This window comes from Panthera leo, chromosome E2 (genome assembly GCF_018350215.1).
Source record: "Panthera leo isolate Ple1 chromosome E2, P.leo_Ple1_pat1.1, whole genome shotgun sequence".
In the NCBI taxonomy this organism is placed as follows: domain Eukaryota; kingdom Metazoa; phylum Chordata; class Mammalia; order Carnivora; family Felidae; genus Panthera; species Panthera leo.
This window is the reverse complement of record NC_056693.1, coordinates 14181912-14204617: the sequence shown is the minus strand read 5'-3', so window position 1 is coordinate 14204617 and position 22706 is coordinate 14181912. Positions and strand designations below refer to the sequence as shown.

Below are 22706 nucleotides of genomic sequence, written 5' to 3'. Positions count from 1 at the left end.
AAATCATGACCTGGGCCAAAATCAAGAATCGGACACTTAACCAACTAAGCCACCAGGCACCCTAGTTTTTTTGTTTTGTTTTGTTTTGTTTTGTTTTGTTTTGTTTTGTTTGGGAGAGAGAGACAGAGTGTGAGCAGGGGAGGGGCAGAGAGAGAGGAAGACACAGAATCCAAAGCAAGCTCCAGGCTCTGAGCTGTCAGCACAGAGCCTGACGCGGGGCTGGAACTCACGAACCGTGAGATCATGACCTGAGCTGAAGTTGGATGCTTAACTGACTGAGCCACCCAGACGCTCCCCATTCTGATAGTTTTAATGCAAATTCTTATCTTTGTGGGTCAATGATTTTACAAAATGTGCATTGCTAATTAGTGGTCATGTATATCATACTTTAACTGTTTATTAAAGTATTATATGCACATAAAAATGCAGATAAATCGTGAGTCCCCAGCATTTCCACCAATGAGCAGCGGGTGGTAACCAGTCCCCAGATAAGGAAAAGGAATGTAACGGCCCCAGAGAAGCCCGCCCCCCTAAGGCTACCTCTCTCACTACTTCCCTAGAGTAAAGACTGGCCTAACTTCTTTTTTTTTTTTAACGTTTATTTATTTTTGAGACAGAGAGAGACAGAGCATGAACGGGGGAGGGTCAGAGAGAGGGAGACACAGAATCTGAAACAGGCTCCAGGCTCTGAGCTGTCAGCACAGAGCCCGATGCGGGGCTCGAACTCACGGACCGTGAGATCATGACCTGAGCTGAAGTCGGACGCTTAACCGAATGAGCCACCCAGGCGCCCTAAGACTGGCCTAACTTCTAACAGCGTACATTTGTTTTCCTGCTATTTGAACTTCGTAAAAATAGAGTCCTGAAGGATGTACCCCTTTGTATCTGGCTTCCTTCAGTCAACACTGTGCTTGTGAGACTCATCCCTGTCTACACGTACTTGTAGGGTGCTCCTTCTCGTTGCTGTATCGTATTCCACAGTGTGAATACGGCGAATTTTTCCCATTCACCTGTTGGTGAGCATTTGGGTTGCTTCTGGTTTAGGGCCAGCACAAGCTAGACTGTCACAAACCAGTAATTACTAGTATTTCAATCTATTACAAACTATTGCTGCTTTAAGCTTCCTCGTACCTGTTTTTGGGGGGCGTAAGCACTCATTTTTGGTGACTTACACCCACATCGAGCGAAAGAAAGTGTTGGGTCATAGGGTAGGTGTATATCTAACTTTAGTGGAAACTGCCGATTTGTAACATTTTACATTCCCACCAGCAGTGTACGAGGGGTTCAGTTACTGTACGTCCAGCCCCTAGTGTGGTCCATCTTTTTGATTTTAGCCATTCTGATGGGTGTGCATTCTATTGTGGTTTTAATTCACATTTTCCTGATGACTAATAACAACTAATGAGGTGGAGCACCTTTTCATCTGCTTATTCACTATTTGGATAGCCTCCTGTGCCATGCCCATTCAAGTCCCTTGCCCGTTTGCATATTAATTTTCCTGCCCTTTTCTGATTGTTTTGTAGGAGTTCTTGCATATTCTGGGTCCAAGTCCTTTGTCAGATGTATGTGTTGTGAATATTTTCTCCCACTGTGTGGCTTGTCTTTTTACTCTTTTAATGTTGCCTCTTGATGAACGGTATTTCTTAATTTAAATGTAGTCTAATTTGGTAATTAGTACATATTTCCTATGTGGCTCACATTTGTTGTCTTGTCGAAGAAATCTTGGCCGGGAGGTGACGAGGTGGCTCAGTCGGTTAGGTGTCCGACTTCGGTTCAGGTCATGATCTCCTGGTTGGTGAGTTCAAGCCCAGCATGGGGCTCTGCACTGACCATGCAGAGCCTGCTTGGGATTCTCTCTCTCTCCCTCCCCTGTGCCTTCTGTCTCTGTCAAAATAAATTAATAGACTTAAAAAAAACCCAAACAGACAAAAGAGGAAATGCTCTCTAGGAAAAAAGAATCTTCGCCTACTTCAAGGTCAGGGAGATGTTTTTTGGTATTTTCTTCTAAGAGTCTTATTCCTTTCACATTTAGATTTAGAAGCCAAATGATATTTCTATTACTGTGTATAGTGGGGGGTCAGGTTTTTTTTTGTTTGTTTGTTTTTTGCCACTTTTGGGTAGCAGGTTGACTCAGCTCCATTTATGGAAAAGACTTTCTTTTCCCTACCGATCTGCAATTTCACTTTGTCATAAATCTGACAGCCCTATACAACCCCCAACCTGCCTCTGCCCCTTGCCCCCAAATTGCATTGCATTGAACATCCTCATACATGCTCCTTATAAACCAGTGTGGAAAAGTTTATGGGACATAAGCACTGCTGTGTTATGGGGGTGTGCTCGAATTTATTTAGACTCAGATTGCTGCCCAGAGGACTGCCCTAGTCTGTAACTCCCACCAGGAGACACGGAAGGTTAGGATGTCCCCACCTTTCCACCACTACTGGTATTTTCTGGCTTCTTAACTTTTCCCAGACCAGTAGCCAAACTGGTGACATACTAAGTCTCTCTATATCCTTTCTCCTTAACCAATAATGGACAAAAGAATACTGGTTCCTCAGCTCCGTGAAAGTTTCAATGTATTAAAGAGATGAATAAATTGAAGTCTTATTCTTTTTTAATTTTTTTTAATATATTTATTGATTTTAAACATTTATCTTTGAGAGAGAAAGAGCACACGCGAGTGCGGGGGGCGGGGGGCAGGAAGAAGGGGCAGAGCGAGGGAGACAGAGGCGCAAGACGACGAACCCTGAGGTGAAGTCGGACGCTTAGCCAACTGAACCACCCAGGCGCCCCTGAAGTCTTATTCTGAGGAAATGTGTTTTGCTTGCGCTAGTGATTAGCACAGAGGAGAAGAATACATAAATGGTAACTCCATATGAGCACAATGGCAGAGGTAGGACAGTTGTCATTTGGCTGGGAGTCTTGACAGCCCAGAGGTATGGGTGCCAGCTAGAGTCTCGGCAGGAAGCAGATGGCTCCCTCAAGGGGGTAAAATTGAGGGGAGCTTAACGAAGGGACTAATTGCAGAGGTGTGGCCAGGGCTACAGGCACCTACAAGGTCAGCGGACACTCAGGGATGGGGGCAGGGAGCAGTGAGGGGGACAGAGGCCTCACACGCCGGGGACTGTAGAAAGAGGAACCAGGCGCTGCTGAAAGCTGGTCCGGCAGGGAGGGAATAAATTCCTCAGCCCTTCCTTTCTCCTCTTAGCCAAACCCAACTGGAAGTCTGAGGCCTTTGAGGGCCGGGGGAACCCTTTTGAGACAGTCAGCAGTGACAGTCTCCCTGGGCTCAGAGCACAGGCAGGACAGTAGAGGTGGCCTCAGGGTACACGGAACACACTACGTGGTAACCGAACACACTCACCAACACAGTAAACATTCAGTGTCATCTTACGTCGGAAGTGGCACTCTGGGGCAGATCTGGTTTCACCCCCATTGTAGTTTTTTCCTAAATGTTTATTTATTTATTTCTTGGCGGGGGGAGGGGCAGAGAGAGAGAGAGAGAGAGAGAGAGAATCCTAAGCAGGCACCGAGATGTCCGTGTAGAGCCCAGCGCAGAACTTGAACTCACAAACCTCGAGATCATGACCTGAGCCAAAATCAAGAGTCAGAGGCTTAACTGACTGAGCCACCCAGACTCGCCCCTCCACTGTGTTTTATACACACATAAATCAGTTGCTGGCATTTAAAAGTAGGGAGATTTGGGGGGCGCCTGAGTGGCTCAATCGGTTAAGCATCTGACTCTTGATTTCAGCTCAGGGCATGATCTCACGGTTCGTGAGTTCAAGCCCCGCATCAGGCTCTGCACTGACAGTACCGGGCTTGCTTTTGATTCTCTCTCTCCTCCTCTCTCTGCTCCTCCCCTCCTCATATTCGTTCTCTCTCAAAATAAATAAATAAACTTAAAAAAATTTTTAAAAATGAAAATAAGGAGATTTTATCTTTAAAAATGCAGGTTCGGGGCTCCTTGTGGAACATCAAATGACATGGCAACAGTGGGCTTTCATTGCTAGGAGGCTCCATGCACAGGTGCTGTGTGACCACTGCCCCTTTTAAGAGGGCCTAGGTTTCTCCTTTTCAGAGCCTGCCAGACCTCTGCTGGCATTTCAGTTCTGGACCCCCAATCAGGCTAACAGGATTTGTTTTTTTTTGTTTTTTTTTTTTAAATTTTTTTTTAATGTTTATTTATTTTTGAGACAGAGAGAGACAGAGCATGAACGGGGAAGGGTCAGAGAGAGAGGGAGACACCGAATCGGAAGCAGGCTCCAGGCTCTGAGCCATCAGCCCAGAGCCCGACGCGGGGCTCGAACTCACGGATGCGAGATCGTGACCTGAGCCGAAGTCGGATGCTTAACCGACTGAGCCACCCAGGCGCCCCGATTTGTTTTATTTTTATTTTTTTAATGTTATTTTTGAGAGAGACAGAGAATGCAAGCAGGGGAGGGGCAGAGAGAGAGAGAGAGAGAGAGAGAATTCAAAGCAGGCTCCAAGCTCTGAGATGTCGGCACAGAGCCCGACAGGAGACTTGAACTCACAAACCGCAAGATGATGACCTGAGCCGAGGTCGGACGCTTAACCGACTGAGCCACCCAGGCGTCCCCATGCTAACAGGATTTGTAATCACAAAACCCAATATCTCACGGTATTGTGCTTTATGAGGTCACCATCCGGATGGGCCAGGATGTGTTTCTATTAATTTTCTTTTGGTACCAGCAAAATGAGATGACAAAATAAGACAATATTCTCGTGGATCCGTCTTCCAAGCACGAGTTCCCAAACACTCAGAGTCCCTCAGAGTCCATTGATCTAGTCCAAACCCCTCATTTTGCAAATGGGGGAAATGGAGGCCCAAAGGAGAGAAATGGCCACTCGAAGTCAAACAGCATGTTATCAATGGAGGCAGGACTGAATGCAATTGTCCCCATTCTGGCACCATGCTGGGGATGCACAGAAGTTCCACTTTGGCTTCAGCATTCGCCCAAATCTGCCATTTGGCTCGGGCACCGGCCACTAGAAGGCAAAATAACCAAATACTCGAGTCATCGTCTATTCCGTGATCCCTTCTTCGTGTGTGATTGATGGTCAGGTGCTCACACGGGTCCCCATCCTATCCACACAGCACGAAACCCACATTTAAACAAACAAGATCTTTCATGTGAATTTACTATTAGTTTCTGCATACTCACTTTCAACTTAGAGGTAAACTTTCAACATCTAGTTTAATGTAAAAAAAAAAAAAAATACAGGTCAGTCAGTGGATATTTTCCAGCATTGCATATTTTCTTTAAAAAAAATTTTTTTAATGTTTATTTTTTGAGAGGGAGAGACAGAGTGTGAGCAGGGGAAGGGCAGAGAGAGAGGGAGACACAGAATCCAAAACAGGCTCCAGGTTCCGAGCTGTCAGCACAGAGCCCGACGTGGGGCTCGAACCCACAAACCGTGAGATCATGACATGAGCTGAAGTCAGAAGCTTAACTAACTGAGCCACCCAGGTGCCCCTATTTATTTATTTATTTATTTATTTATTTATTTATTTATTTATGTTTTATTCATTTATTTTGAGAGAGAGACAAGGTATCAGTGGGGGAAGGGCTGAGATAGAGGGAGAGAGAGAGGATCCCAAGCAGGCTCTGACCTGACCTGAGCTGAAGTCGGAAGCTTAACCGACTGAGCCACCCAGGCGCTCTACAGTGCATATTTTCTACTGCCAGAGTCAAATGCGATATTTAATAATATTATGAAAGGGCGCCCGGCTGGCTAAGTGGGTGGAGTATGCGACTCTTGATCTTGGGGTCGTGAGTTTGAGCCCCGCATTGGGGGCAGAGTTTACTTAATTAAAAAAAATAGTATTACAAAAGGTAAATGTTATGGTAAAAGAAATTGAGAGCTGTCAAATGGTTAAAAGGGGAAATAGACTGGCTATACAAATCTTGATTACTGCATGACTAGGGAACTTAGAAGTGCGACAATGAAGTTCTTTAATAATGAAATGCTAACCATACTGTGCAGGCTGAGCTGTTGCAAGAGACAGACCCCACAATGCAGTGACTTAAAGGAGATAGAAGCTCATTTCTCCCTCCTGGATAATCCTGAGATGGGCAGCCTGGTGGTCAGGGAGGCTCTGCTCCAAGCTATCAGCGTGGGTTCCAGGTCCTTCTATCCTGTGCCCTGTGGACCTTGTGCTCAAGCTTGTGGAAGCTGGGAGAAGAGAAAGGAAGGCCAGGCAGTAGTTTCCTGTTTTGGTAACACTGTATTTTATTTTTTAATTTATTTTTTAGAGAGCCAGAGAGCGGGGGAGGTAGGGAGAGGGGCAGGGGGAGAGAGAGAGAGAGAGAGAGAGAGAGAGAGAGAGAGAATCTTAAGCAGGCTGCACGCTCAGTGAGGAGCCCAACGCGGGGATCGATCCCATGACCCTAGGGTCACGACCTGGGCTGAAATCAAGAGTTGGTCGCCCAAAGGACTGAGCCACCCTGGGCACCGCCTGTTTTGATAACACTTTAAATTATGAAATAATTATAGATTTACACGAAGTTGCAAAGAAACTACAGATGATAGAAAAGACTAACCCAACTGAGACGGGGAAGGGATTTGCATAGATGTTTCTCCAAAGAAGATACACACGTGGGCAATGAACACACGAAAAGATGCTCAACATCATTAGTCATCAGGGAAATGCAAATCAAAAGCACAGTGAGAGACCATTTTATACCACTAGAATGGCCCTGATCAAATGGAAAATAACAAGTGGCCTGAGGATGTGGGGACACCGGAACCCTCGTACATTGCCGGTGGGAATGTAAAATGGCACAGCCACTTGAGAAAACAGTCTGGCGGTTCCTCAAAAGGTTAAATGTAAGGACACCTGGGTGGCTCAGTCGGCTGAACATCTGACTCTTGATTTCGGCTCAGATCATGCGTGATCTCACGGTCTGTGGGTTGAGGCCCCACGTCGGGCTCTGCTCTGACAGCTTGGAGCCTGCTTAGGATTCTCTCTCTCCCTCTCTGTCTGCCCTTCTCCTGCTCAGGCTTGCTCGCTGTCTCTCTCTCTCTCTCTCTCTCTCTCTCTCTCAAAAATAAACTGAAAAAAATAGTTTAAATGTAGAGTTACCATAGGACCCAACCATTTCACTCCTGCGTATTTACTCAAGATAACTGAAAACATGTGTCCACACAAGGACTTGTATGTACTCGAATGTTCATAGTCGCGTTATTCATAATAGCCACAAAGTGGAAACAACCCCAATGTCCATCCGTTGATGAGTAGAGGAGTAAAATGCAGGAGAGCCACAGAATGGAATATTATTTAGCCGTAAAAAAGAAATAAAGTACTGATATATGTGATGGCATGGATGTACTTTGAAAACATGATGCTAAGTGAAAGAAGCCAGACACCCAAAAGGTCATATATTGTATGATTCTATTTATATGAGATGTCCAGAATAGGTAAATCCGGAGAGACAGAAAAGAGATTCATAGTGTCCCAGGGCTGGGAGAAGGGGGAATGGGGAGTGACTGCTAAAGGGAGCAAGGTTTTTCCTCGGAGGGATGAAAATGTTCTGATATCAGATGGTGTGGGTTGCACAACCCTGTGACTATACTAAAAGTCACCGAAGTTACGCTTTGAAAGGGTGAATTTGATAGTAGGTGAATTATAGCTCATTCTAAGCTGTTACTAAAAAAAATAAAATAAAATAAAACGTTGTAGGAGTTAGCAATGCCTTTGTAAGTGCAGCAGTAGTTGCCCACATTGTTCTGACACCTCGCCCCCACCCTGCACCCCTCCCCCCTCCCCCCTGCACCCTCACTCCGATGGCAGTCACGTGGGCACTCTGCTCCCTAGGGATGTGGGAAATGCAGGTTGTAGCTGGCCGTTCGGCTACCGCTTGAGGGTGTCTGTGACTCGGTTCTTTTCCTCAGGGGCATTCATTCTAGCATATTCCTTCCCCTTCACCCCCCACAACCCGTCACACCCAAGTCTTATTATTATTTTTTTTTTTCATCTGTAACTATCCCTGGTGTGTCCCCTTCTCCCATTCCCAGCTTCTGCCCTGGTGCGGCTGGTCCGCTCTTTCGAGAGTTGCTTCCCCAGTCTCCCTGTCCTGGGCTGTCATTCTTGCCCTCTCTGACCCACCCTCTCCACAGCAGCCTGAAACACAGCTCTCATTCCCTCCCGCCCTCTCCTTAACCTTCTCTAGCTCCCTAGTGTATTATCTGTGCCCCACTAAACTGAGCTCTGGGAGGGAAGGCCTCTGTCTGTACTCAGAGCCAAGAAGAGTGCGGAGGCACATAGTAGATGCCCCAGTATGTACGGAGCGAATGAATAGGGCCGGCTGGGGTGGGAATCAGGGAAGGCTTCTTGTGGAAGCGATGTCTCAGGAAAGCTTTAAAGGACGCGTCTCCAGGCGGGCAGCGAAGGGTGGGCCGGGCGTCCCAGGTAGGAGGAGCCGCTTGTGCGAAGCCCTGATTGTTGCAGAGCTGGGCCGAAACAGGGTTTGGCCCGGAGTGAGGGGCTGCAGAGAAGCTGCAAGGGGAGAGGTGCTGGGGGCGCGGGGGCTCATCAGAGCCTGTCCTTCAGATGAGCGCGAGGCCGTGCAGAAGAAGACCTTCACCAAGTGGGTGAACTCGCATCTCGCCCGCGTCGGCTGCCACATCGGGGACCTGTATGCCGACCTCCGGGACGGCTTTGTGCTCACGCGGCTCCTGGAAGTGCTGTCCGGGGAGCAGCTGGTGAGGGGGCCTGCGGGCCTGGGGGAAGGGGGCGGCCCCGGGATTCCGGGCTGGGCTACGACAGGGCCTGGCTAACCGACGTGTGGTGTGTCCTGGAAGAGCCCGATGGGTGAGCGGCCTCTTTGCTCAGGTGGGTGGGGCTATGGCCGGAAGTGGGGCTTGGGCGTGAGCAGCGTGGGGGCGTGGCTGGGAACCGAAGCTGGGCTCTGCCGAAGGTGAAGGCCGGAGATCCAGCGGACTCTGGGCTTGTGGTGGGGAGAAGCTCAGTGGGAAGGGGTGGGGCAATTGGAGAAGGGAGGGGCTTTATTAGAAGCGACTGGCCTGGGTAGTGCGGTAGCAAGAGGCTTGGCCGTAAAATAGGGGCAGGACCCTGTTGCAGAGGGTCTGTGGATGAAGGTACAGTTGTCATCGGAAGGGGAGGCTTAGGTCGTGGAAATCTGGGTAACCAGACAGAACTCTGGAATGGGTCTGGCTTGTTTTTATATGAGTTGCTGTTGTATTTTTTTTTTTTAAGTTTATTTATTTTTGAGACACAGAGAGAGAGCATGAGCAGGGGAGAGGCAGAGAGAGAAAGGGAGAGAGGGAGAATCCCAAGCAGGTTCTGCACTGTCAGAGCAGAGCCCGATGCGGGGCTTGAACCCACGAAGAACGAGATCACGACCTGAGTGGAAACCAGGAGTCCCACGCTTAACCCACTGAGCCACCCTGGCGTCCCGTGTTGCAATTGTGTATCTGGGCTTGGATGAGGCTTCACCGCAAAGGGTGGGATTCTAGAGGTTCATTAAAGGTTCACCGCAAAGGGAGGAGCTAGAGGTTCATTAAAGGACCAGAGCCTGGAGCTCCGAAGTCCTGTGGGGCATGGCTATAGAACAGAAACGTTGGAAGTAATAGTAGAACCCTCGGAGACCTAGGGGAATGGGCGTGGCTCTAGGCCGAAGCCTGAAAGGGAGGCAGTGAGGGGCGTGGCCAGGGGCCAAACCTTGGGGGCCTGGAACAGAGGTCAAAGGCAGAGGACAGGAGTGTGGTTACCGGTAGGTTGCTGAGGCTTCTGGATAAGAGGTGGCCATCAGGTTGGATGTGGAACTTCAGTAGAAAGAAAGGGTGGGGACAGGAACTAGAATAATCCAGGAAGGGAACAGGCTCTTGAAAGGGTCTGGCTGGAAGGGGCAAAGACGTCCGTGGTCTTTGAGAAGACTGAAGGGGCGTGGCCTGGGTTTGGACATCCAGGGGGCGTGGCTATGGGGGGCCGACCTCGTTGGTAAGAGGCCGAGGGCACAGGGCCCTTGGCCAGGCCCTCCACCTCCCAACGCCCCTGCCACTCTAGCCAAGACCCACTCGAGGTCGCATGAGGATCCACTCGCTGGAAAACGTGGACAAGGCGCTGCAGTTCCTGAAGGAGCAGCGCGTGCACCTGGAAAACGTGGGCTCGCATGACATTGTGGACGGGAACCACCGGCTGACCCTGGGGCTAGTCTGGACCATCATCCTGCGCTTCCAGGTGATCCCCAAGTGACCCCTGCCCAGCCCACCGTCCCAAGGTGTGGCCTTAGGAGGGCCTCCGCCACCCAGTCATCTGCTTATCCATTCATTCATTCATTCCAAAAATTTTCCTACTATGATCCAGGAACCCTATTCCAAGTGGTGGGGATAAAAGTAATAATCATTATCACCACCACCACTGTGATCATTTATATATTTTTCACCCTGTTCCAGGCACTGTTCTAAGCACTTGGCATTTAATACACACGACAACCCCATAAGGTAGATACTATTTATTATATTTTACCAGAGAGGAAACTGAAGCCCAGAGAGGGGAAGTAATATGCTCAAGGTCACACAGCTGGATAGTAGAGCTGGAATTCAAATCCAGTCAATTTTGTTTCAGTTCAGAAACAAAACCGACACATTTTCTGCCTTTATGGAGCTTACATTGTCGTGAGGGAGACAGACAATAAACAAACCCGTAAATACATAGACAAGAAATGTATGAGAAGTGGATAACTCTAGGTAAGAGCTATGCAGAAAAGAATAGGTTATTTTTAATATATTTTTTAAGTTTATTTTTGAGAGAGCGAGTGGGGAGGGGCAGAGAGAGGGAGAGAGAGAATCCCAAGCAGGCTCTGCAATGTCAGTGAGGAACCTGATTCGGGGCTGGGGCTCACAAACCTGAGATAATGACCTGAGCCGAAATCAAGAGTCAGAACCTCAATGGATTGAGCCAGCCAGGCGCCCAAGAATAGATTATGATAAGACAGTAAAAAGAATGCAAAATATCAGGTTGACAGTGTTGAGATTTTAGACTTGGTGGTCAGAGAAGGACTCTCTGAATAGCTGATGGCTGCATGACATAAGATGAAGGGAAAAAGCATTCCAGACAGGAGGCACAGCCAGGATGCAAAGGCCCTGAGGGAGGTGGGAAGGAGCTGAAATGTTGGAGGTCCAGAAAAACCAGTATGTCTAGAGAATAGGAGACAAGGGGGAGCCAGGGAGGAGAGGAGGTCAGAGGAGTTGACAGGGCCTAGGTAATCTGTGATTAGCAGTTTTGATTTTATTCTGTTTGAGATGGGGAGAAATTAGAGATTTTTATCAAAAGGATAGACATCATCAGATTTATTTATTTATTTTAAATGTTTATTTAGTTTTGAGAGAGAGAGAGAGAGAGCACGAACAGGGGAGGGGCAGAGAGAGAGGGAGACACAGAATCCAAAGCAGCTCTAGGCTCTGAGCTGTCAGCACAGAGCCCGGGGCTCGAACCCACAAACTATGAGATCACAACCTGAGCCAGAGTTGGTCTCCTAACTGACTGAGCCACCCAGGCACCCCAACATCATCAGATTTACACAGATCCCTCTGCATTGGGGGTGATTGCCAAAATTGGGGGCTGGGAGCCCAGGGAAGAGACTGGAGCTGGACCAGGGTGGGGCCAGAGGGAAGTGCAGAGGGAGGCAGATAGGAAAGATGCCCTGTAATGGGAATGGGCAGGGGAAGGGGAGGGAGGGAGGTGTCCAGGCCAACATTCAAGGCTCAGGACCAGGGGGGATAAAGTGGGGTCACCCAGGGACAGATTTGAAGGAGGAGCAGATTTGAGGGACAGTGTGGGATGTGATGGTGATGAGGAATCTGATATCTAAAACATCAGGGGGAGCATTTAGGAGTCCACTGGATCATGGGAATAGAGCTCAAGGAAGGGGTGGGGGCTGGAGACAGATATGGGCGTTGCCAGTACAAAATCAAGGAATGAGACTGGGGGGCGGGAGGGCGGGATCCCTGCTGGCAGCTGGAGCCATGCGCTAGGGGCTGGCACCTCTTTGGAACCTGGTTTTCTCCCTCGGAACCCAAATGCCAAACTCAGCTCTTGAGTCCAGGACCTAAGTCTCCAACACCCATCCGGGGCTCTTGAACCTGCTTTAGATTCTGGGTCACTGAGGACATCATTGAACACCTACTAAGTGTGATACCGCAGAATACAAAACAAACATCCTGTGGTCCTAGAGCTTTAATAAGTTAGTGAGTGCATTAGTCTGTTAGGGCTGCTGTAACAAAATACCACACTCGGAGTGGCTTAAACAACAGAAATTTATTTTCTCAAGTTCTACAAGCTGGAAGTTCAAGATCAAGCTGCTGGCAGGATCAGTTCCTCCTGAGGCCTCTCTCAGCTTGCAAGTAGCCATCTTCTCTCTGTGTCCTCACATGGCTTTTTCCCTGTGTGCGCACGTCCCTAGGATCTCTTCCTTTTTTTTTTTTTTTTTTATAAGGACACCAATCATTTTGGGGACCTACCCTATGACCTCATTTAAACTTAATTACCTCCTTAAAGGCCCGATCTCCAAATACAGTCACAGTTGGGGGTTAGAGCTTCAACTTATGAATTTTGGGGGAGACACAGTTCAGTCCACAATGGGGAGACAGTACACCAGATGAATAAATGAAAAAATAAATAAAAGATGAAAAAATAAATAAATATGGTAGAAAAGGAGGATGTGAAATTTGAGTACACATACTGTGATTTAAAATCAAGTGGTTGGTGAAGGCCTCACAGAGGTGATATGTGAGAAAAGACCTGAAATTGGGGTGGAACCATGTGGGCCCCTGAGGGAAGGAACAAGCAGTGCAAAGGCCCTGAGGTGGGAAGACGCTGGTGATTTAGTGAAGAGGATAGCAGGTCTCTGGAGCAGAGTGGGCTGCTGAAGAGGAGGTCAGAGGCATGACGAGGGGAAGTTTACTTTTACCGTGAGTGAGACGGACCCACGGAAAGTCCAGAGGATGGGAAACATGTGATCTGATCTGGGTGCTCATAGGGTCCCTCTCTGCCACGAGGAGAACAGACTGTGGGGTCAGGAGCAGGGAGGCCAGCCTGGAGGTGATTGCACTAGCCCAGGGGGAAATGATGGTGGCTTGGATCAGAGAAGTGGCCCAGACGCCAAAGTATGGAGGCTTCCCTGGAAAATGAGACCCTAGTCTGCAGCCTCCTCCTCCCCCAATTGTGGATGTCCCGGTTCACTCCAGATCCCACCCTCACGCTCCTGAACCCCCAACCCCAGCCCGAAGCCGCCCCTCCCATCCCCTTTGTCCCTGGTAGCGGAGTGCACCGGCAGGTCCCAGGCACAAGCCCTCTGGGTCCCAGCAGCCATGTTTTATATCCTCACAGATTCAAGTTATCAAAATTGAGACTGAGGACAACAGAGAGACGCGCTCCGCCAAGGACGCACTGCTCCTGTGGTGTCAGATGAAGACAGCTGGGTAAGTGCACCCCCCACCCTGCGCCCCCACTGGGCGGGTGGGGCCCTAGCCTGATCTTGAGGGTCCCTTCTGGGACAAGAGTGCAAGGGACCACCCAAGTCCTCAGTGTCAGAATGTTACATTTGAAGTTAAGGAACTGGTAAATAAAATACGTCCACTCTTCTGACCTTGACAAATAAACCCGTGTAAGAATCTGGAAGGCCTGGTTCAAATTTAGAACTTGGGCTCCTCAGAAAACAGTGCTGGTTAGTGGTGGACCGTCCCCAGCCTGCTCGGTCTCCTGTATCTCATCCTGTACCTCGAGAGGCCTTGTGGGCACCTGTGTGAACATCCCAGCCCTAGTCCTGAGTCCTGGCCACCCCCACCCCAAAAGCAGCCGAGGACGGTGTATACTGGGGCTCTGGCAGCTCCCGTGAGAAGTTCAGGCTCCTGGGTACATTTGGTGGGGCTGAGAAGGGGGCCACTCAGGCTCTGCTGGGAAGTCTCCTGGTCCCCCAACTCTCTGCCCTGCGGGAGGGGCATGGCCTGAAACTCAGGTGCCCTCTGCCCCTGGGAGGAAGTGGAGAGCAGGTATGGATGGAGACTGGGCTTTCTCTGATGCTCAGCCTTCCGGGGCTGGCCGGCTGTCTTGCAACACTCTCTGTCTTTTCATGTGTCTGTCTTTACCTCTATGCCTGCTTTTCCTTGTTTCTGTCTCTCCCTCCCCCTTCTCTCTCCCTTCTTGTCTCCTCCCCTTCCTCCTTTCTTTCTCCATCTCTGTATCTTGCTTTCTCTCCGTCTCTCTCTCTTTTTCCGTCCTTGCCCCTATCTATCTATCTATCTATCTATCTATCTATCTATCTATCTTTCTATCTATCTATCTATCTATCTATCTATCTATCTATCTATCTACCTATCTTTCTATCTATCTATCTATCTATCTATCTATCTATCTATCTATCTTTCTATCTATCTATCTATCTATCTTTCTATCTATCTATCTTTCTATCTATCTATCTTTCTATCTATCTTTCTTTCTTTCTTTCTTTCTTTCTATCTTTCTCTCTATCTTTCTATCTATCTTTCTTTCTATCTATCTATCTATCTATCTATCTATCTATCTTTCTATCTATCTATCTATCTATCTATCTTTCTATCTATCTATCTATCTATCTACCTTTCTATCTATCTTTCTATCTATCTATCTATCTATCTATCTATCTACCTTTCTTTCTTTCTATCTATCTTTCTATCTTTCTTTCTTTCTTTCTTTCTTTCTATCTATCTTTCTATCTATCTATCTATCTATCTATCTATCTTTCTATCTATCTATCTATCTATCTATCTATCTATCTTTCTATCTATCTTTCTATCTATCTATCTATCTATCTATCTATCTATCTATCCATCTACCTTTCTTTCTATCTATCTATCTATCTATCTATCTATCTTTCTATCTATCTTTCTATCTATCTATCTATCTATCTATCTATCTTTCTTTCTTTCTATCTATCTATCTTTCTTTCTATCTATCTATCTATCTATCTATCTATCTATCTATCTTTCCATCCACCTATCATCTATCTACCCCCCCACCATCCATCTATGTCTATCTCTCTCTCCCTTCTTCTCTCCTTCCCTCCCTCTTCCCTCCTGACTGTCTCCATTTCTGCCTCTGTCTCTCCCTTCCACGCTGCCAGTTACCCTGAGGTAAACATCCAGAATTTCACCACCAGCTGGCGGGACGGCTTGGCCTTCAACGCGCTCATTCACCGGCACAGGTACCACGTGGCCTGGGGCAGCCTGGCCCTGCCCTTCCCCCTCCCCCATGTCCCTTGGGTACACACCTGTACACATATGCATGTAGATGGCACGCAGAGACCCAAGGACCCATCCCTTCACACTTACACGAGGCACACACCTGCACAGAACCCTGTCCGGGCCCCATAGTCTGTGTACACGTGGAAACACACGTCCCTCATGCAGCTGCGTAGACACACGCATACTCATGCACGTACACAGCCTGTGCCTGATGCTTCGATGCCTCCAGGGTGGGAGCTCACCCCCCATGGATGGTCTTCTCTGGTGTGTGCATGGTGGTCCTTCCTCAAGGCAAGCCGCAGAGCCCCCCTTCCGGCTCCCTGTGCACCCACATTTCACACCCCAGGGCCTGGCGCTGAATTGGCTGAAAGGTGGGCATCCAGACAAGTTGAACCCACATCGTGACTGTCCATATGACAGATGAGGGAAACTGAGGCCCGGAGCCTGGGAGGGACTTGCTCTGGTGTGGTCGGAGTGGAACCCAGCCTTTTCTGCTGTGGACACATGTTCGTTCACAAGCCCTGCCTGTCACATACACACCCATACACTTAGGGAGACCTGTCCCCCCCACACAGTGAGAAACCCACCAGCTGTACCCATGTCATACTAACAACGGTAACATTTACTAAGTGCTTTCTGTATACCCGGCATTGTTCTAAGAGCTTTCCAATAAGTCATTTAATAGTCAGTGAGCCTGTGAGGCAGATGCTATTATCATCCATTTTGCAGATGAAAAAATTGAGGCACAGAGAGACAAAATAGCTTACCCAGAGTGACAGCCAGCCAGGAAATGGCCGAGCTGGGGTTTGAGCTGCGTGGGCTGGCTGTAGACCTCACACTTCTAACTGCTACGTAATACTGTTTAGCAAAGCACCCAAGTAGATGTGTGCATTGCCAAGTCGGTCCCACTCATTCGCACGCAGTACTCACGGCCACAGATAAGTGCACAGACGTGCACCAGCATACACAGCTTTCCCCTCGGGAGGCGGTGCCCCTCCTGCCCCTGGCTTTGGGTGGGGCTCAGGCCGGGAGGTCTTTCTGCCTGCTCGCCCCCTGGCTCTGGAGCCTGCCTGCTGCCTGCCCGCTCTGTGCCCCTGCCTAGGCCCGATCTCGTGGACTTCAGCAAACTCACCAAGTCCAATGCCAACTACAACCTGCAGAGAGCCTTCCGCACGGCAGAGCAGCACCTGGGGCTGACACGTCTGCTGGACCCTGAGGGTGAGCCCCCCCACAACCCCAGCGGGACTTCCTCCTGGGGGGACCCCCGACCCCAATGCCAGCCCAAACTCCTCTCCATCCTGCTGCAACACCGTCCCAAACCCGAGTCCTTCTAAGTCCTGGCTCCCACCCAGCCCCTCCCCTTCTTCACCTCTAATCCCCTTTGCCCCCATCTTCCAGTCCCTTCCTTTCGCATCTCTGTCTCCAGCCCCAGACTCATCTCCATTCCTGCCTCCAACTTGACCGCATCCCCTTCCCAACCCCAAGCCCAGTCAGCTCCCCCAAGCCCAACCCCCTCTCCCTCCCTAACTCTGGTCCCAGCTCCAGAGCCAACCCCACCCCCAACATTATCCCCTGACTTCAGCCTCAATCCTAATCCCAGACCATGCCAACACCGACCCACCAATCTCTAGAATAACAGCTGTTCCCTCTCTCTGAGAGTCTGCTCTGTGCCAAGCACATGGCTGGGAATTTTAGCAGAACTTCCCGCTTTTACCCTCACACTGACCTGGATGGATAGAACTTATCCATCCTGTTTTAATTTTTTTTAGTATGTATTTATTTTTGAGAGAGACAGAGCACGAGTGGGGGTGGGGCCGAGAGAGAGGGAGACACAGAGCCTGACGAGGGGCTCAAACCCACACACCGCAAGGTCATGACCTGAGCTGAAGTCGGACGCTTAACCGACTGAGCCACCCAGACGCCCCCTTATCCGTCCTGTTTTAAAGTGATAGGAATGAAGTCTCAGAGATGTGAAGTCACTTGCCCAGTGTCACACTGAAAACCAGTACGTGGGACTTCTTGGGGGGCCGGGGGGAGGGGCAGAGAGAGAGAATCCTAAGCAGGCTCCATGCCGTCAGCGCAGAACCCGACGCAGGGCTTGAACCCACGAACTGTGAGATCGTGACCTGAGCTGAAACCAAGGGTCTGACGCTTAACCAACCGAGCTACCCAGGCGCCCCTACATGGGACTTCTGATACCTATATTCTGTGTCTGGCACATGGTAGGTGTTTAGTGGATATCTGTTCCACCAACCATGAGTTGGTGGAGTAAGAGCTAAGTGTAACATTGTGCATTCAGTGGGCACATCAAAACGCTAATTGGAATTTACTGAGTTTCTCCTCTGTGCCACACTATTCTTTCTAAAACTTACAGTGCTCCTTTTTGGCAGGCACTGTGCTAATCCTCAGCCTTGCAATGGGGGAAACTGAGGCGAAGGGAAGTTAGGTCTGTTTCCTAAGGACATGCAGTGAGTAAGTGGTTGAACAGGGATTTAAGCACACGTTTCCTCCAAAGCCCACACCCTTGATCTCTGCCCTCATAAATAAATACATACATAAAATAAATTTATTTACTTATAAAATAAATAAATAAATACACTTCGTAAATATTTATTGAGCTCCTACTGTGCGCTGGGCATGACCAGAACAATGGGAAAAAAGACAGGCATAGCCTTTGTCATCATGGAACTCAAACTCAAGATAAGGACATGATTGCATAAATGAATATTTAATTGCAGATGATAAGTTCCAGGAGGCAATGATAAGATGCCATGAGGAAGAGTAACAGGGGTGACCGACTCTACACAGGGCGAACAGGGAGGCTTATCTGAGGAAGTGTAAGCTGAGTGGAGCCCTGAAGGATGAGTGGGAGGTAGGCATACAGAAGAAGGAACATTGTTCTACCTAGCGAAAACAGCATGTGCAAAGGCCCTGAGGTGGAAGGTAGAATGGTGTGTTCAAGAAGTAATTATGGATAATTTCTCCGGTGGTTTGTAGGTGTCAGGTACTATTTAATCTCATGAGGTAGATCCCCATTTGGCAGATACCGAAATTGAGGCGCAGAGGCTACTTGTCTTGCCCAAGGCCACACAGCTAGTAAGAGTGGGCTCTCCCTCCCTCCACCCTCACTGTCCTGCTCTCCCCTGCTCTCCTTTACTCCCAGATGTGAACATGGAGGCTCCAGATGAGAAGTCCATCATCACCTACGTGGTCTCTTTCTACCACTATTTCTCCAAGATGAAGGCTCTGGCTGTGGAGGGGAAGCGGATCGGGAAGGTTTGGGGATCCAAGGGATGGGGTGGGTGGGAGCTTGGGAACCACCTGGGGGCACATCCGGGACGAGTCTGACCCCACCTTCCTTTGCTGGGTCAGGTCCTGGACCAGGTGTTGGAGGTGGGGAAGATCATCGAGCGCTATGAGGAGCTGGCGGCCGAGCTCCTGGCCTGGATCCATCGCACCGTGGGCCTCATCAGCAATCAGAAGTTTGCCAACTCTTTGAGTGGGGTGCAACAGCAGCTTCAGGCTTTCACGGCCTATTGCACACTGGAGAAGCCAGTCAAGTGAGGCCCAGCTCAGGAGGGAGGGCGGCAAGTGGAGGTCTGGAGGTGGGGGTCCTGAGCCCGAGCCCCTTCAGGTTTCAGGAGAAGGGGAACCTGGAGGTGCTGCTCTTCAGCATCCAGAGCAAACTGCGTGCCTGTAATCGTCGCCTCTTTGTGCCTCGGGAGGGCTGTGGCATCTGGGATATCGACAAGGTGAGGTCGAGCATGTGGAGGAGCGGCAGGGTTACTCCGTGGCTTCGTATAGGTTGTGCACTGCTCAAGGGAGCCATTTACACTGTAGACGTCCTGGACTGGATATTCATTCTGACAGTTTTCCAGCAGGAAAGTGTCACGAAGGAGCAGTATCTTTTTCCAGTTTACATAAAGGTGCTGTAAATGCTAGGAGCCACCTCAGACAGAGAAGCCAGGGCCATTGAATTGTGGGGCGTTGTTGGGGTCTGACTGGCCTCCTCCCGTCTCCCCAGGCATGGGGCCAGCTGGAGAAGGCAGAGCACGAACGGGAGGCCGCCCTGCGAGCTGAGCTGATCCGGCAGGAGAAGCTGGAACTTTTGGCCCAGAGGTTTGACCACAAGGTGGCCATGAGGGAGAGCTGGCTGAATGAGAACCAGCGCCTGGTCTCCCAGGTACAGGGTGCAGGACTTGGCTCTGGGTGAAAGGTGGGGGTGGGGGCAGGGAGGCATGCTGGGCTGGTGGCCCTGGGACCAGAGAGGGAGACTCGGTCTCCTGAGTGACAGAGAAGTGTTGGATTAATCTCCTAGGTGGCAAATGAGGGTGGAAAGGGAGAACTGGCCTCCTAAGTGAGCGGTGGGGGAGGGGGGCGGGCCTGATCTCCAAGGTAACAGGAGAGTGAGGTTGGTCTCCCTGGGGAACTGGAGAGGACAAAATTAGGCTCATCAGAAATAGGGAGAGTATTTAATTAGACTCTTAAATGACAAAGGAGGTTGTAGCTGGTGTCCGGGGTAACTCAGGAGGATAGAATTGGTCTCCTAAGTAAGAGGGTAGGGTAGGCCTGGTCCCCCGTCTCTAGGGCAACGGGAGGATGGTGACTGTTTCCTGGGTGACAAGTTTAAGGCTAGATATGTAATGGAGCCGTGTGGAGCCGGTCTCCAGGGTAACAGAAGAAAGTGGGGCTGGTCTCCGGGGCAACAGGAAGGTGGGGCTGGTCTCCAGGGTTACTGGGGATGGAGGAGCAGGGCCAAGGTAACAGGTGGATAGCAAAGGAAACAGGTGAGCATCTGTGGCCTGCCCTGCCCCAGGACAACTTCGGGTATGAGCTGCCGGCGGTGGAGGCAGCCATGAAGAAACACGAGGCCATCGAGGCGGACATTGCAGCCTATGAAGAGCGGGTGCAGGGCGTGGCCGAGCTGGCCCAGGCCCTGGCGGCAGAAGGTTACTACGACGCCCGGCGCGTGGCGGCCCAGCGTGACAGCGTCCTGCGCCAGTGGGCCCTGCTGACCGGGCTGGTAGGTGCCCGGCGGACGCGGCTCGAGCAGAACCTGGCCCTGCAGAAGATCTTCCAGGAGATGGTGTACATGGTGGACTGGATGGAGGAGATGCAGGTGGGGCCGGCCCTGGGGGTCAAGGGTGGGCATGGTGTGCGGGGAGGGCAGGGAGGGCTACAGACACCGAACAGGTTGTCAGGGAGCCGGAGAGGGACGGAGAGAGAGACAGGAAGAGGAAGAGAACGAGAGACAAAGAGAAAGAGACAGAAAGACGCCGAGAGAGGCAGAAAAAGGAAGATCAAGGAAGAGACAGAGGAGGGGCGCCTGAGTGGCTTGGTCGGTTGGGCGTCTGACCGCGGCTCAGGTCGTGATCTCGCGCTCCGTGGGTTCGAGCCCCGCGTCGGGCCCTGCACTGAGCCTGGAGCCTGCTTCAGATTCTGTGTCCCTCTCTCTCTGCCCCTCCGCTGCTTGCACTCTGTCTCTCTCTCAAAAATAAAATTTAAAAAAAGCCACAGAGATACAGAGCCAGAGGGAGCTAGGGACAGATAGAGAGATTAAGCCAGAGGAAGATGGTGACAGTTTGAGAGAGGGAAGGGGAAATCAGAGAGAGATCATCAAACTAGAGAAGCAGGCACGAGGGTGGCAATGGAAATCTAAGCGGCCACAGAGAGACACATAAGAGAAGGAATCCTTTTGGGAAAGAGAGAGACAGGCTGGAGATACAGGTACAGGGAGAGATGGAGATAAGAAGGAAGGAAGCAGAGAGAGATGGAAACAGGAAAGACAGAGGCAGAGAGAGAGATGGAGGCAGAGAGCAGAGAGAGGGTGGCGCCCGTGACAGAGACAGAGCGCAGGAATGTGGGGACAGACACAGGGAGTCAGGGAGAGCCAGCGGGAGATGTTGACGGAGACCAGGAGATTGAGATAGAGATCCGAGTTCAAGGGATGGGGTGGAGGAGCACAAGAGTGGGCCTGACAATGTGGGGTGGGGCCTGCCTGAGGCCAATGCCTAAAAGGTGCTCAGGGCTGCCCCGTCTTCTAGGCTCAGCTGCTGTCCCGGGAATGTGGGCAGCACCTGGTGGAGGCGGAGGACCTGTTGCAGAAGCATGGACTGCTGGAGGGGGACATCGCGGCCCAGAGTGAGCGAGTGGAGGCGCTCAACGCTGCTGCCCTGCGTTTCTCTCAGCTGCAGGGTGAGTCTGGGGTCGGGGATTGGGGTGGAGACTTCCAGGGCTGGTGCTAACGGAAGCAGAATGACCCCTAAGAGACAGAAGGAAGGAGTGAACTCCTTGTCTTTGGAGGCATCCAAGCACAAAATAGGCTCACCCTCCATCAGGGAATATCATGGGGGAAATTACTGCCTTGGGTGGAGGTTAGACCACATGATTTCTTCCTGCTTTGAGATTCTGCAGTAATAGTTCACATTTATTGAGCACTTGTGGTTTTTTTTTTTTTTAATGTTTATTTTATTTTTGAGAGAGAGAGAGAGAGACAGAGACAGAGCACTAGCAGGGGAGGGATAGAGAGAGAGGGAGACACAGAATCTGAAGCAGGCTCCAGGCTCTGAGCTATGAGCACATAGCCCGACACGGGGCTCGAACTCACGAACTGTGAGATCATGACCTGAGATGAAGAAAGATGTTTAACAACCGAGCCACCCAGGTGGCCCTATTGAATACTTGTTTTATGCTAAGCCCCTCACAGCCAAATCTCAGTGAATACCATGAAAAACCGTGTGAGGTAATGTATAGTCAGGGCCTGTTCGGCAGCAAATGATAGAAACTCAACTCAGTTAGCTTAAGGAGAAAAGGGGAGTATCTTGGCCAGTGTAACTAAAATGTCCAGGAAAAGGCATGTTTGGCTTCAGGTATGGCTGGATCCAGGGATTGTCTGATGATGCTTTTAAGACTGTATCTCTCTGACTGTAGTCTCTATGTTTGTGTCACTACCGGGGAGCTCCTTCCCTTGTGGTGTAAATCTGGGGTCATTCAGCCCCATGTTTACATCCTAGCAACTTAGCGGACCCAACAGGAGACAAGCCCCTTTCTCCCAATATTTCTGACAAAAGATTCCAGGAAAGCTTTCTTTAGCCCACTGTGGGTTCCATGCCCTCTACTTAGCCAAGCATTGTGACCCCAGGCTCTGCACTGAGCTAACTGGCCACATCTATGTGACATGCCCAACCCATGGCCAAGACTAGGGTTGGCTCTTTCCAAAGACAGGAATGGAGGAAGAAGAGGAGGGTGGAAAGCCATTACCAGCATCGGGGGCATGGATGCTGATAGGAAAAACCAAGACTGGCTCTAATAAAGGTTCTCATTTTACTGATGTCAATACCTTCCAGCCACAGACCACCAGGAATCCCCCTGTTGTCAAACCAAGCTGGGTCTGTTGGCTTTTTGCACACACGCTGGAGAACCATGGAGCTTCTCAGTAG

The 22706-nt window shown here is 50.1% G+C and overlaps 1 protein-coding gene across 1 annotated transcript in view; it reads left to right on the top strand.

Annotated features, from left to right (window-relative positions):
- The window catches only part of SPTBN4 (spectrin beta, non-erythrocytic 4), a 74545-nt gene that overhangs the window by 5003 nt on the left and 46836 nt on the right, over positions 1-22706 (top strand). The window contains exons 2-12 of the mRNA XM_042919618.1: positions 8576-8727; positions 10052-10225; positions 13376-13467; positions 15147-15227; positions 16370-16485; positions 18431-18543; positions 18640-18827; positions 18902-19019; positions 19292-19450; positions 20084-20386; positions 21312-21462. Of these exons, the coding sequence (XP_042775552.1) occupies positions 8576-8727; positions 10052-10225; positions 13376-13467; positions 15147-15227; positions 16370-16485; positions 18431-18543; positions 18640-18827; positions 18902-19019; positions 19292-19450; positions 20084-20386; positions 21312-21462 (1647 nt within the window). The remainder of the gene's footprint in view (positions 1-8575; positions 8728-10051; positions 10226-13375; positions 13468-15146; positions 15228-16369; positions 16486-18430; positions 18544-18639; positions 18828-18901; positions 19020-19291; positions 19451-20083; positions 20387-21311; positions 21463-22706) is intronic.